The 15,449-nt window shown below is 37.9% G+C and overlaps 1 protein-coding gene across 1 annotated transcript in view; it reads right to left on the bottom strand.

The window, feature by feature from the left end:
- The window catches only part of PTPN2 (protein tyrosine phosphatase non-receptor type 2), a 90,816-nt gene that overhangs the window by 37,419 nt on the left and 37,948 nt on the right, over window positions 1-15,449 (bottom strand). The window contains exon 4 of the mRNA XM_077778260.1: window positions 1,234-1,334. Within this exon, the coding sequence (XP_077634386.1) occupies window positions 1,234-1,334 (101 nt within the window). The remainder of the gene's footprint in view (window positions 1-1,233; window positions 1,335-15,449) is intronic.

Raw genomic sequence — 15,449 nt, 5'->3', positions numbered from 1 at the left:
ACGAGAAATAATTTAATAGTATATCTTTTTACTATATGAAACTGTTTTCTCTTTTTAAAATTTTTTTTTTAACGTTAATTTTTGAGAGAGAAAGACAGAGCACAAGCAGAGGAGGGGCAGAGGGAGAAACACACACAGAAACTGAAGTAGGCACCAGGCTCTGAGCTGTCAGCACAGAGCCCAATGCGGGGCTCGAACTCATAAACCTGGAGATCATGGCCTGAGCCAAAGTTGGACACTTAACCGACTAAGCCACCCAGGTACCCCAATTCTCTTTTTTGTTTTTAATGTTTATTTGTTTCAAGGGTGGGATGAGCAGGGGAGGGACAGAGAGAGAAGGGGAGAGAATCCCAAGCAGGTTCTGCACTGTCAGCACAGAGCCCAAAGCGGGGCTTGCTCTCACAAACCATGAGATCATGACCTGAGCCGAAATCAAGAGCCAAACGCTTAAAAGACTGGGTCACCCAGCCACCCCTGTTTTCTCTTTCAATAACAAGTTATTGTGATCCACATTTTAAAAAATCTCAAATATTATGAACATTCAGCTTATATTTAAAATTTAAAAATCATTAACTGAGAGATATAGCAGCACTGTTCATTAAGTCTCTGTCATCTGATAAAGGGAAGCTGGTGTGAATAAACCAAAATACTTTTTATTATCTAAGAATGGAAGAGTCGTGCTGGAATATAGGTGTGGCCAATGTGCCAAGAAGCAATCAGGCAGAATGCCAAAGGGAACCGTTATGTTCTCTGGCTTCCTAGCCAGTATTCTGGGCACCTGGTCTTACCACCCTCACTCCGAACAAAGGGCAGATACCCATTGAAGACACACTCAAATTCTCTGAAACTATATGTCAGAGAAGTGGGTCAAGAAGGGCTTTCATAGGGCCTCTGATTATGATACAAGTTATGTGAAGAGAACTTAACAGCATTAACAAACGATTTGTGTCAACGTAAAGCAAGGAAGAGAATTTGGCTGAAAAGAACTGGCTTAAGCCATTTCATTAAAACACTTCCCTTCTTGGAATGTACAACATTAAAAAATTATTTTCATGTTCACATATAAACCCACAAAACATTAAAATGTCTACACTCTACTACATAAGAACAGAAAAAACCGAAACAGTGTTTCATTTCCAAAAGAAGTAAAGGCATACTTTTAGCTATGTTTCAAAGCAGACCAACCACAAAAGCTGCATTGCCGAGTATCTGCTCGACACCGTTATCACTTGCCTGTGTTAAGATGTAACTCCTTTTCGCCTCTTCTATGTCAACTAAACTGGCATTAATATAATCATTTTCAGCATTTTGCAGTTTAACACGACTGTGATCATCTGAAATAGAGAATGATAAACCATAATTGTCATTTCAAATTTCTCAGTTTTTGCTTTGATATTAATGTTTTAGGTATTTATAAAATGGTAAAAGAAACAAAAAAAGAAAAATAGCACCACAAGAGAGTTGCATCAAGTCCTAAGTTATTCCTTTTTTTGGAAGTATAAAAATGAGATCTTTTTGCTTCTTACTGTGGTATTGGAAATGCTTTTGTTTGTAGTAGGTAAGCTATTGTAACTAGAAAAATTGACCAAAGAGTAAAATATAGTAAAAGGAATAAAGCACCTACCTTCCTAAAAGTAAAAGGACCATTTAGAATCGTGGGGTCTAAGAACTGATAGATCTGCCAACAATAAAGAAAACTGGCCTCAAATAGATGACTTGATTTCCATGGTAACTACATTTGCTTCATTCCTCAATAGATCTGCATTCGGGGCGCCTGGGTGGCTTAGTCGGTTAAGCGTCCGACTTCGCTTAGGTCATGATCTCGCGGTTCGTGGGTTCGAGCCCCACGTCGGGCTCTGTGCTGACTGCCAGCTCAGAGCCTGGAGCCTGTTTCAGTCTGTGACTCCCTCTCTCTCTGACTCTCCCCTGCTCATGCTGTCTCTCTCTCTCTCTCCTAGAAATAAATAAAAATATTTAAAAAAAAAATAGATCTGCACTCAACTATATTTAAATAATTTTTAATACTTAACTATATTTAAATTAAGTGCTAAAAGTATTTAAATACAGAGAGAATATTCTAATTTTTTTTAAGTAGGCTCCATGCCCAACATGGGGCTTGAACTCACGACCCTGAGACTGAGTCATATGCTGTATGACTCCAGACTATTCTAAATCTTTATAAGACAGCTAAAGATGCCTCATTACGTAGACTATTGTAGCACAACAGATAAACATATCTAGTTTATATATATTCCTAACTTTTAAAAATAAAAATTTCACCATCTGCAACAACATGGATAACTTAGAGGGTAATACACTAATTGAAGTAAATCAGGCAAAAAAAAAAGAAAAAAAGACCGTATGGGGGCGCCTGGGTGGCTTAGTCGGTTAAGCGTCTGACTTTCGCTTAGGTCATGATCTCGCGGTTCGTGGGTTCGAGCCCCGCGTCGGGCTCTGTGCTGACTGCCAGCTCAGAGCTTGGAGCCTGTTTCAGTCTGTGACTCCCTCTCTCTCTGACCCTCCCCTGCTCACGCTGTCTCTCTCTCTCTCTCTTAGAAATAAATAAAACATTAAAAAAAATTAAAAAAAAAAAAAAAAAGACCGTATGACTTCATTTATATATGGAATCTAAAAAATTAATAAAACAAACAAAAATCAGAAACAGACTCATAAATACAGAGAACAGGGGGGCCTGGGTGTCTCAGTTGGTTGATCATCTGACTCTTGATTTCTGCTCAGGTCATGGGATCAAGCCCCGTGTCAAGCTCCACCCTGAACATGGTGCCTGCTTAAGATTCTCTCTCTCCCTCTCTCCCTTCTCCTCTGCTCATCTTCTTTCTCCCTCTCTAAAATCAAATTTTAAAAAATTTAAAATTTAAAAAATTCAAAATTCAAAATAATAAGATTAATAAAATGAATAAAATACAGAGAACAACCGGTGGTTGTCAGAGAGAAGGAGGGTAGGGAGATGAGTGAAACAGATGAAGGGGATTAAGAGTTACAAACTTCCAGGGTGCCTGGGTGGCTCAGTCGGTTGAACATCCGACTTCGGCTCAGGTCATGATCTCACAATTCGTGAATTCAAGCCCCACATTGGGCTCTGTGCTGACAGCTCAGAGCCTGGGGCCTGCTTTGGATTCTGTGTCTCCCTTTCTGCTCCTCCCTCACTTATGCTCTGTTTCTTTCTCCTTCAAAAATAAATTTAAAAAAAAAATTTTTTTTAAGTTACAAACTTCCAGTTATAAAGTAAGTAAAAGTCACAGGGATGAAAAGTACAGCACAGGGAATACAGCCAATAATATTGTAAAAACCTTCTCTGATGACAAATGGTAATTACACTTATTGTGGTGAGGCTTTCAAAATGTATATAAATGCTGAATCACTATATTGTACACCTGAAGCTAGTAATAATATTATATGTCCATATACTTTAGTTAAAAAAAAAGCAGGCCGCAAAATTAAGAAAACATATTTACAGCGTATACAACCAAAGAAGCATTAAGATACAAAGAGTACCTACAGATCAGTATGAAAATGACAGAGGCCCCATTTTAAAAGATGAACAAGGACAATACACAAAAGATTAATAAATGTGAAAAACATTTTTTTTAAATATTTTTATTTATTTCTAGAAGAGAGAGAGAGACAGCATGAGCAGGGGAGGGTCAGAGAGAGAAGGAGTCACAGACTCTGAAACAGGCTCCAGGCTCTGAGCTGGCAGTCAGCACAGAGCCCGACGCGGGGCTCGAACCCACGAACCGCGAGATCATGACCTAAGCGAAAGTCGGACGCTTAACCGACTAAGCCACCCAGGCACCCCCCAATGTGAAAAACATTTATTTAATCTCACTACTAATCAAAACATGCAAATTAAAATGAAGATTTTTTAATTAAAAATTTTTTGTAAAGGTTTTTTTTCCCCAAAAACCTTTTGGAAGTGCTGCCCAGGCCATGACTAACCCCTTAGTAAGCACCAGATAAGACTATGTAAGAGAATTTTCAGATGTCCGGTTTACAGGTGTAAACCCTTTAAAATCCAAGGTTTCCATTTCTGTGAATGATGGTAAACAATGATAGCCAGAGATAAAAACAGTTCAATAGTAACACACACACACACACACACACACACACACACGGGGAAATAACACAAATTTCCAAAATGCCTAACAGGTAAATTACAGTATATATGAAAGATGTACTACTTTAATGAAACCATTAAAAATCATGCTGGGGGGGGAGGAGTAAAAATCTCAAAAGATTTAGAATTTATGCCGATTTAAATATGTGGACTACAAAACCTCACCTTGTATCATTTTTTAAATGTTTACTAATTTTTGAGAAGAGGGGGAATGGGACAGAGAGAGAGGGAAACAAGGATCCTGGGCAGGCTCTGTGCTGACAGCAGAGAACCCAATGCGGGGCTCAAACTCGCAAACAGTGAGATCATGACCCGAGTCTGACACTTCACAGACTGAGCCAGCCCGGGCACCTCAACCTTCTAGCATTTTGATAGAAAAGGAGGAGAAGCTTTCTCAGGGACAAAAGTCATGTGCATACAACAGAATTAACACTGGCTTAGTATCCTAAATATACAACTGTCAGAAGCAAATAACTGAATTATAAACTGAACATATGTTTGATGTTTAACTCTGGAGATTACACTCAATTTAAGCTGCTCCCCTGAAGGAAATCTACACTAAATGTCCTTTCTCTCCCCACTTTTAAACTAAAAAAAAACTGTTCACATGGTCTCCATATGAAAGAAAATGTTAAATGGCTACAGTTTCACACATCAATTTATCTGAGCTGTTTCTGCTGGACTGAACCCAAGACCTCTGTAAATATTACATGTCATTTGCCAACAGGAAAAACTAAGATCTTGTTATAGTAAATCACTTATACTAGTGTTCTCGGAAAGATGATGTCAGCAAGCACTTTTTTTTTTTAAAGTCACTTTTTTTTTAACAGCTTAATCACCCTTTAACTGTTAAATTATGTGAGATGGTAAAAAGGTCAGCTACCTAATTAGCAAAATAAAGACCACAAATCTCCTGTAAAACATATATCAGGAGAATGTATGCTTTTAGAATGCTACACAATCCCTAAAATTCACGTTCCACTAAAATATAATACTAAAGGAATGTATTTCCTCATGTTGTAATCACAGAAAACACAAACCCCAAGGGTTAATCATATCTATTGCACAAGTGAAAAAAGCAATTTGGCCAACAGAATCAAGAATCCATAAACGGTCTCTTCCCAGGAATTCAGTTATTTTACAGGTTGCCCTCCAAGACCCTTCCACAATTATGGAGGAAATAAGCCCAGAGAAAGACTTCTGGCTGATTGTTTTTAAGAATATTTGCCATCCTCCCCCTCAGGACCTTGAACTAGAATTCAGTTATTTTCCCGTTAGCTTCAAAATCTATACCAGCTGTCACTCCAATACATGGAAAACACTGAATCATACAATGGTAAAAGCACAGACACACTCCCTGGAGCCCCGGGGTCTGGTGCTACCTGAAAGGCACCCAGGGTCGTGCAGAGTCTGGCCCCAAACAGTGGCCCTGCTTCCCTCTAACATTTATTTATATAATCAACAAAAGCAAAAGAACACTGAATTTTCTAAGGAAAAAATTTTTTTAATTTTGCTAGATTAAGACTAAAAAAGAAAGGTAATCCTTAGGAAAAGTCCATAGCTATTTAGAGCTGCCTACAAATGGTCCCTGAACCTACATTTTCTCCTCAGGACGAATTAAAAACAAAACTCTCAAATTCACCTAAATTATTAGGAATTTTTTTAAATTCTTCTTTTCTATTAGGGAGATTAATAAAACTTTAAAGTGTATTTAACTTTTTGATTCCAAAGGAAACAAAAGTAAGACAGTTTCTAGAGTTAAATAAAACATATAACGTTAAAACTATCTACAAAGATAGTAACTATACAGAACATTTCAGGAAGTGAAACTATCACCGCCTTTTTATGAGAAATTCTGACTTTATGATTTCTCTAGCAATGATAACAGGCAATGCCTTTTCTCCAACTCAGAATCACTTCACGTAATGGCTTAAAATATCTGTGAGAGTGGACACAGGTCCCCTCACAACCTGGGAGTCAAATGTTCCCTCTTTCTCTGCCAGTCGGCCCCAAATCTGTGAAGTCTTCATTCCAAAACAAACTTCGGACTTCTGAATTAGTACAAATACACAAACACAAAAACACCAAAAGGTTAAATGCTTTCTCCTCTCCCAGAGTTTATTCTGCCCAGAAACCTCTGAAATGTGACTGAATACACGGAATCCTCTAGCACCTGGGCTCCAACTAATAAGCCTAAAGCCTACAGTACTTTATCATCATTCTAGGTAAATATATGGTTATCTCCCTCTTTATTATTTTTTTAAAAATTCAGCAAAGGTAGAAAAATGAAGACAGTTCAAACTACATTCCAAGAGATACTGAAAAGCAACCAAACCATGCTTCACAGGAAATCTTACTTCTCAACATCTAATAACACCAAAGGCTGAACTACTAAGAATATATGCTTTTTTTTCTTTAATGGGGGCATCATCTGCTCTTAATTCTTGTCACCAAGAGAATGAAGAAATGCAATATCCAATAGACCTGCAGCTTGTAAACTGGATAAAAATTAAGCAAACGTCTGATGAAGATTCCCTTCACCTCCCACCCTCAAACAGTATGTTTTCTGAGAAATGGTTTCATCTGTCAAGAAATGACGCTCTAGCTGTGGCCTGAGCTGACAATACAGATTAGCTTCCTCTTTCAATAATGTCATAATAAGCCTATTTTTTTTTTAAACACCCCTTCACTGGTTCACCTTTTATCATAATTGTAAAAAGATCTCCTTTTGGAAAGTTGGGAAGTCTTCCAGGTCAAACAGGAAAAAGGATTTACATCCATCATAACTATTCTCCCTAGGTTACACCAAGGCAGAGATAAACAACTGTTATCAACAACTGGGCAAGAAGACCATCTCCATTAGTACAGCATTGAAAGATGTTCCCCATTGATTCTCCTGTTCTCAACTAGGGGGAAACCGTAAGTTTTCAAATACTGATGCCTATATTCATATGCGACCTCCCTGCAAGAATGCAAAGCATTTCAGGGTGGCTGGTTGGCTCAGTGGTTAAGTGTCAGACTTTGGCTAAGGTCATGATCTCACCATTTGTGAGTTCAAACCCTGCATCAGGCTCCGTGCTGATAGCTTAGAGTCTGGAGCTTTTTGGGATTCTGTCTCCCTCTCTCTCTCTGCCCCTCCCCTGCTCACTCACTCTCTCTCAAAAATAAACAAACATTAAAAAAAAAAAATGCAAAACATTTTATAGATATATCAACCATCTTCCACTCTGTAAGTTAAATAATTGACACAAAAATATAATTATGATTTCCTCTCATGAAACAAGCAATGAGCCAAAAGAAGAGCTAGAATTAAAATCCAAGTCATCATAAGCACTACCTTATTAATGAAGAAAACATACAAGAGTTTAACATTTCTATTAAGTAGTAATTCCTACCACTACCTTAACTGCACTGCATTGTGGGAAGAAAGCTGACCAACTGATGCCTAAGGAAGCCAAGTGAGATGAGCAGGCTTCACTACATAGATGAAGAAGGAACACACACACACACACACACACACACACACACACACACGGAATAAAAGGGAATGATATAACGCAGACTGGCAAATTCAAAAAGGCTGAAGAACTGGGTAGACAGAGAGATCCAAAACATGTTAAGGTCAGACTCTGAAGGGTCTTGTGTGCTGTGCTCCAGGCACAGGCTACTTTAATAAAGCTCTTTAAAGGACTGACACAAGCACATTTGATTTCAAGAAAATAACTACCAGCACTCTAGAGGATAGACTGGAACAAGAAGACACCTTAACACATTGATGCACTAACAATTTAATCAGGAGATGATGAGCACAAAACCAAACCATGGTAGGACCAGAGAGATTTACAACGGAACATGTCCCAGTGCACACCACCACCAACTTGCTAACCAAGTAAGTATGTGTTGTTCCAGTAGGTTCAATCTTTTTCAAACAATAGGTTGACTGTCTGAGACTTCCATCTTGTTTAAACCATCAAGATTTCAAGTTTCTAAACTTGATAGGACAATGTTAATTGATTAAATTTGACTTCCACATATCTCCAAATCTGAAAATACGTCTTTAATCTATCCCTAAACGTCTCTGCAATGGAGAGAAGACTTAAGAAGTGTCCTTTAAAAATGTGTAAAACCCATTAATATACTTTGGAACACTGACATCTCTCTTTGATAGTGTGCATAAAATAAGACATACTAAACTTTAATATTCTCAATAAACACCTCAACCATTTTCCTTGAAACTCAGAATTGCTCCTTCAAAGACAGAGAGAGCATGGAGAGTAGAAGGAGTTGGGGGAAAGTACTTTCCTGACACCCAAAAGTCCATGGGACACCATGGAAACAATACAGACCAAATATTTATTAAATTCCCCCTACATTCCAGGCACTGCTCTCGGCACTTAGGACCCATCCGTACCCTTGTGGAGCTTACCTTCTCAGAAAGGGAGACAACAGCCAAGACCACTAAGTAAATGCTATGTTATACAGTAACAAATGCAATGGGGGAAAATGTAGAGTGAAGAGGAACATCATGTTGGGGAGCAGGAACAGGGTTGGTTACAATTCTAAATATGGTGGGAAGGCTGGCCTCATTAACACAGTGACATTTAAGCAAAGACTTGGAGGAGTCAATCATATGGATATTTTGGTTAAGAGTGTTCCAAGCACAGAGTAAATACCTTAAAGTGGGTATGTGCCTAACATGTCTGAGGGACACAGATAATGGAGCTTGAGTCCAATGAAAAGGGAAGAGAAGCAGCATGCAAGTTAGGTTCAGAAAGTTAAGAAAATCTGTACTGATTCATTAGCCTCACCTCCTAAATTTAACCCTGAGAAAAAGAGTTTCTACTTCCATCTTCTCAGTGTCTACCCAGTACAGTGTCATAACAATTTAGGTTGGCAAGTGTTCAAGCATTGTTTATACATTGAATTCCAGAACATTTTCACATTTAAATTGTTAAACTATGGTAGAGTTTTGTCAGAATGACAAATCACTATTAAACCATTGTGAAACCTACGCAGGAGATTATTACTTGACTTGAAGAGTGACCTAATTCAGTAAAAAGGAAGAGCTCAGACATCTCCAGAACTTTCCAGTATAAGTATCTGGAACTCTGTGGTCCAGATGAAAGAAAATCTATGGGGCCTAAAGATGTAGATTCCGAGGTCTGTCCCAGCTCTACCAACCTACATGACCACAGACACAGCTGTGATTTATATGGAAAAGAGTAACCTGCTACTTGAGAAACATTACTAGCATCCAAGTTAGTTACTACACCCTGTGGTAAGAGCCACATCACTAGTCTCAGCTAGACTAAATGAATCCTTCTCTATTATTTTTTACCGACTGACCCTAATATACTCCAAGTATCCAATACAAAACTCCTTGGAAAGTCCTATTTCAAAAATTTATAGGAACTTGAAATTTCTACCTCATCATGCATCTGTATTTTAATATATAAGCAACCACACCTTCCCTCCCCACATTCCAAGTATAATCGGTGGTCCTAGAAGATGTGCCATGTTTCCCCAGGATATTAAGTTCCCTCCCTGGCACACTTCTGCTCCTCCCTCCAGTCCCCAGTGTTAAGTACTCTATAGGAGCTGCCCAAGTGATGAGTCATGGCTACAGTGGGGGCCCTCTGTTAGGCGGCTACCATTATGACAAGATTTTTGATCCACCCAGCCCATGGGGCAACAGTAATGCCAGACCACCAGCCATCTGCAGCCTTCTGTTTGGGTTAAACTCTCTGTAGCCAGGGACCCTGTCATGTTCATCATGTATTCCCACTGCCCACCACAGTACCCTTACCCAGGACCCAAATCAAGAAGCCATCAAATTCAGAAACCTGGAAAGATGCTGGTATAACTCAGAATGCACTCCAATTTCTCATTTTATAGGCACCCATTTGTGGGGGTGTGTACAGTTCTATGCTATTCTATCACATGCGGAGATTGTGTAACCACTACCACAATCAAGATACAGTCCTGTTTCATCACCACAAAGATCCTCTGTGCAATCCCTTTACAGTCACACTCCCCACCAACCCCATCCCTAACACATTAATCTGTTCTTTATCTCTACAATTTTATCATTTCAAGAATGCTGTAAAAATGGAATCACACAATATGTAACCTTAGAGATTGGATTTTTTGACTCAGCATGAGTCTTCTGAGATCTATCCAACTTGCTGCATGTTATCAATAGGTCATTTCTTTTTTATTGCTGAGTAGTATGTCATGGTATGAATATACCAGTTTGTTAACCACTGAACTGTTGAAGGACATTTTGGCTGTCTGCAATTTGGAGCTATTACAAATAAAACTGCTATGCACCTTCATGTACACATTTTTATATGGACATAAGGTTTCAGTTCTCTCAAATGCCCAGGAGTGCAATGGCCAGGTTGTATAAGGTACATTCAGTTTAAGAAACTGCCAAACTATTTTCTAAAGTGGCTATACATTTTACATTCTCACTAACCTTATATGAGATCCAATTTCTCTACATTCTTGGAGTATTGTGGCCTCATTATTTTAGCTGTTCAGTGGGTGTGTAGTACTCTCTCACGCTCACCATCGTTTTAATTTTCATTTCCCTAATGGTTAAGGACATTTTTCATATGCTTCTATGCTTACCTGACATCTGTATTCATAATCTTTTGTCCATTTCCTAACTGGACTTCTTTTGGTTTTATGGTTTGGTCTTTCACTGTTGAATTTTTGAGAGATCTTTATATATTCTAGGTCTGAGTTCTTTGCGGTTTTTAAGTATTTTCTCCCAGTCTGTCCTTGTCTTTTCATCATCAATTCCCTAACAGGGTCTTTAGCAGAGCAAAAGCTTTTAATTCTGGTTTAGTCCAATTTACTGATTTTTTTTCCTTCCATGGACTATGCTTTTGGTGTCACATTAAGAACTCTTCATCTAGCCTTAGGTCCTGAATTCCCTCCTGTTTATTCTAAAAGTTTTACACTTTACACTGAAGTCTATGATCCATTTTCATTTTTGTATAAGGAAGTTTAGGTTGAGATTGTGGGGTTAGGGAGTGCTGTAGACATCTAATTGCTCTAGTACTGACTATTGAAAAGACCATCCTTCTTCCATTAAATTTCTTTACACTTCTGTCAAAAATCAGTTCACCATACTTGCATGAGTCCATTTCTAGGTTCCCTGTTCCGTTTTCCAATTTATGTTTCTATCCCTCTGCCAAGATCACATCAACTTGATACCATACTTAATAATTATAGTATAAGTATTAATACATAATGTATTAATACATAATTAATACAGTAAATCTTAAAATCAGGCAGAATGATTCTTCATCATCATCTTCTTCCTTTCTGAAATTGTTTTAGTTATTTTAGTTCCATTGCCTTTTCACACATATTTAAGAGTAAGCTTGTTTATATCTACAAGAAATCTTCATGAGATTTTGATAGGAATTGTGTCAAACCTACAGAAAAATTTGTGGAGAAATGACATCTTTACTACATTGGCACTTCCAATTCATGACATGGTATGTTTTCCATTTATTTAGATCATCATTGACTTCTTTTGTCAATGTTTTGTTGTTTTCGATATATTGGCCCTATACATGTCTTGTTAGATTTATTCCAAAATATTTCATTTTTAAGAGCAATTGCAAATGACCTTATATTTTTAATCTTGGTTTCCATGTGTCCATTGTTAGTATATAGAAAGATAATTTTTATATGCTGCTCTTATATATAGCAACCTGTTTTAACTCACTTATTAGTCCTTGGAGATTCTTGAGATTTTCTATGTAGAATACCGTGTCTAGACTATCTGCAAACAGAGACAGTTTTATTTCTTCCTTTCAAATGTGTATGCCTTTTATTTTATTTTTTGCCTTTACGCTGACTAGGATTCAGTATCCTCCCTTTTAAGTAATCTTTTAAAAATGTAGAAGTTGAGGGGCGCCTGGGTGGCTTAGTCGGTTAAGCGTCCGACTTTCGCTTAGGTCATGATCTCGCGGTTCGTGGGTTCGAGCCCCGCGTCGGGCTCTGTGCTGACTGCCAGCTCAGAGCCTGGAGCCTGTTTCAGAGTCTGTGACTCCTTCTCTCTCTGACCCTCCCCTGCTCATGCTGTCTCTCTCTCTCTCTCCTAGAAATAAATAAAACATCTAAAAAAATTTTTTTAAATGTAGAAGTTGAAATAATTTCAAAATTTACAGAAAAATTCCAAGAAAATACAAAGAATTATTTCCTAAATCATGACAGCAAGTGCAAATATGATAAGTGATTACCCCTGAAGATTTTCTACAAAGAAGGACTCAAACGTACTTAACCACGGTACAGCCATCAAAATCATAAAATTAATGATACATTATTAACTCAGACCCCTGACAAGTTTCACCAAATGTCCTAATACCTTTTTTTTTAACTTCTTTATTGGAATCTTTTAATGATCATATGGTACTTAAGGGAATCCTTTTTTTTTTTTTTTGAGAGAGAGAGAGTGCAAGCAGGAGAGGGCCCGAAAGATGGGGAGGTGGAGAGAATCTTAAGCAGGCTCCATGCCCAGCATAGAGCCCAAGGCAGGACTCAAACCCAAAAGCTTGAGATCATGACCTAAGCCAAAATCAGGAGTTGGACACAACTGACTTGAGCCACCCAGGCACTCTCCCAATAATATACCTTTTAAACAAAAGGATCCAATACATGATCACCATGTTACATTTAGATTTCATATTTCTTTAGTTTCCAAACTAGAACCATTCCTCAGTCTTCCCTGGGAAAGGTTTTTATAACCCCCTGAAGACTATGGAGTATCAGTTCATTGGAGTTGTCTGATATTTCCTCATGAATGAGTTCAGGTAACACACATCTGGCAAGTTCAGCACAGAGTGACGCTCTGTACTCACTGCATTCTATAGGAAAGTTCAGGATTTCAATGTGATGTACCCCATAATTGGTCATGATCACCTGTTTAAGGTTGGTGTCTGCAAGACTTCTCCACTTCACACTTACTATTCTCCTCCTGATTAATAAGTATTTTGTAGAAAGGCACTTTAAGACTATGTAAATACTTTGTTTCTCATCAAAGTTTCACCCACCAAGTTTAGCATTTATTTCAACATTTAATACTTGACATCCTACACTAAGGTAGATCTTTCCTTTTTCACCATTTATTTATTCCTGTTACTGATATAAGTACAAGTTCATGGATTCCTATTTTATTCAGTAGGTTATAACCATTATTTATTTCAATGCTCAAATCACTCCCAAATTTGGCCCATGGGCTTAAGCTGGTTTTTATATCCGTTTGACATAGGCTCATCATTTCTTGAGCATCCTTAACCTTCTGGGACTATAAGACATTCCAGGCTACTCTTTTCTTTTTAATGTTTTCTTTACTTATTTTGAGAGAACGAGAGAGTGCATTAGCATAAGTGGGGGAGAAGCAGAAAAAGAGGGAGAGAGAGAATCCCAAGCAGGCTCTGTGCCAATAGCGCAGCCTCATCACTGGGCTCGATCTCCAGAATCATGGGGTCATAACCTGAACCAACATCAAGAATCAGCAGCTTAACTGACTGAGCCACCCAGGCACCCCACTGATATATAATTCTAACCTAACATTATAGGGTTCACTCAACCTTTCCCCAACTCTTCAAATATGCCCCCCAAGATGCCCTCCCTTACCTACATGCCTTCCACATGTGGGTCCCCGAACCCAAGGGCTTTTAGATTGAATTATTCAGAGGAGAGAGGGGAGGCTTAATGATGTCTTTAATACCTTTTTTGCTACCCTACTAGAGATAATAGAAACTATAATTTTTAAATGTTTTTTTAACGATTATTTCTGAGAGACACACAGAGAGAGAACATGAGTGGGGGAGGAGCAGAGAAAGAGGGAGACAGAGAATATGAGCTGTCAGCACAGAGCCTGACGCTGGGCTTGAATTCATGGACCATGAGATCATGACCTGAGTTGAAGTTGGACACTTAACCGAGTAAGCCACCTAGGTGGCCAGAAATTATAATGTTTTAGTATCAATAATGCCCTAACTGAATTATAAAATAAATGGAAAGTAATTTATAGTTCAATATATGTAGATAGTTGAATAGAAATACACCAGAAGAAAAAAGCCCCCACTAATTTCCATAATGTCTTCTAGGAGATGGTAAGCACCCTTGTTGAATGTCACTGCTCTACAGAGTAAATGCAATAAATTATAAGGCAGTAAGATTAGAGCCAGAATACAGAAATAAAGTGCTATTAAAGCAAACTAGTAACTTTTGGTGGATACCTCTCAGAGGAGTGATACCTATGTTTTGAAGACTAAACAAAACTTTACTGGGGGACAGGCAGTTCAGTTTAAAAAAAAAAAAAGGCTGCACCTATTAAGGAATTAACAGTGTAAGAGGAGAGAATGGCAAATGGGGGAAGAAAGTGAGGAAGGGATGAGGAATGGGGCAAGAAGTGAGGCATACAAGAGAGGTTTCAAAATTATCTAGCCAACCCTCTACAATTTATTCACAATGCTCTTTAGAATATCTCTGATGAGAAGTCCACAATCTGAATAAACACCTACAAGAATGAAACTGCACTAAGTTCGTATAGTTCATCTGTAGGTTTAAATAGCTCTTCAGAGCAAGAAAGATCCTGCATATTCGGACCTGAAATTCACCAAATGTGTTATTCATTCATGAGCCTCACTTCTATTGTTCAAGCTTAATACAGGATAATGAATTCCTTTTGTCATCTGAAATTCAAGTATCTAAAGTCAGCTATCATGTTGTTCCAGTTAAGTTTTCTTTCCCCCTCTAATCAATACTAGCTTCTTCACTAAGAGTTCTAATTCTTATTCCTTGGATACACTCCAGTGCAGTGACCTGTAGAAGTAAATTATTAAAAGTCCAAAATAGCTTTGATTTTGCCTTGATTAAAATCAAAGATTAAAAACAGCAACAACAACAATAAAACAAAATTAAAGATAGAACCAAAGGCCAAAGTCCTAATGAAGAATAAGAAAAGAATGAATGAAAGCAGACAACAGAATGGACTTTGAGAACATGAGGCACATTATCAGGTCTTTACTTTTGAACTTTAGGTGGGGTAAGAAGAATATTGACAAATATTTACATAAGACTTACTATAAAATTTAGGTTATATCTTTACTTGCTCTGATTACTATTGTATAACAGCTTTTATTTAAATCTGCTAAGGAAGATGATAAACGTATTCCTGTCAGGTATAAAGACTGGTTTTAATAACTCAAAGTTATCTTATAATTGTCTTATAATTCTGAGACTATCAAAGTGGTTCTTTGTAATTCTTTTAATTTATCTGTGC

The sequence above is a fragment of the Crocuta crocuta genome, unplaced genomic scaffold, assembly GCF_008692635.1.
Source record: "Crocuta crocuta isolate KB4526 unplaced genomic scaffold, BGI_CrCroc_1.0 scaffold26, whole genome shotgun sequence".
Taxonomy (NCBI): Eukaryota; Metazoa; Chordata; class Mammalia; order Carnivora; family Hyaenidae; genus Crocuta; species Crocuta crocuta.
The sequence above is the reverse complement of the archived record's forward strand: the minus strand, read 5'-3'. Positions and strand labels throughout refer to the sequence as shown.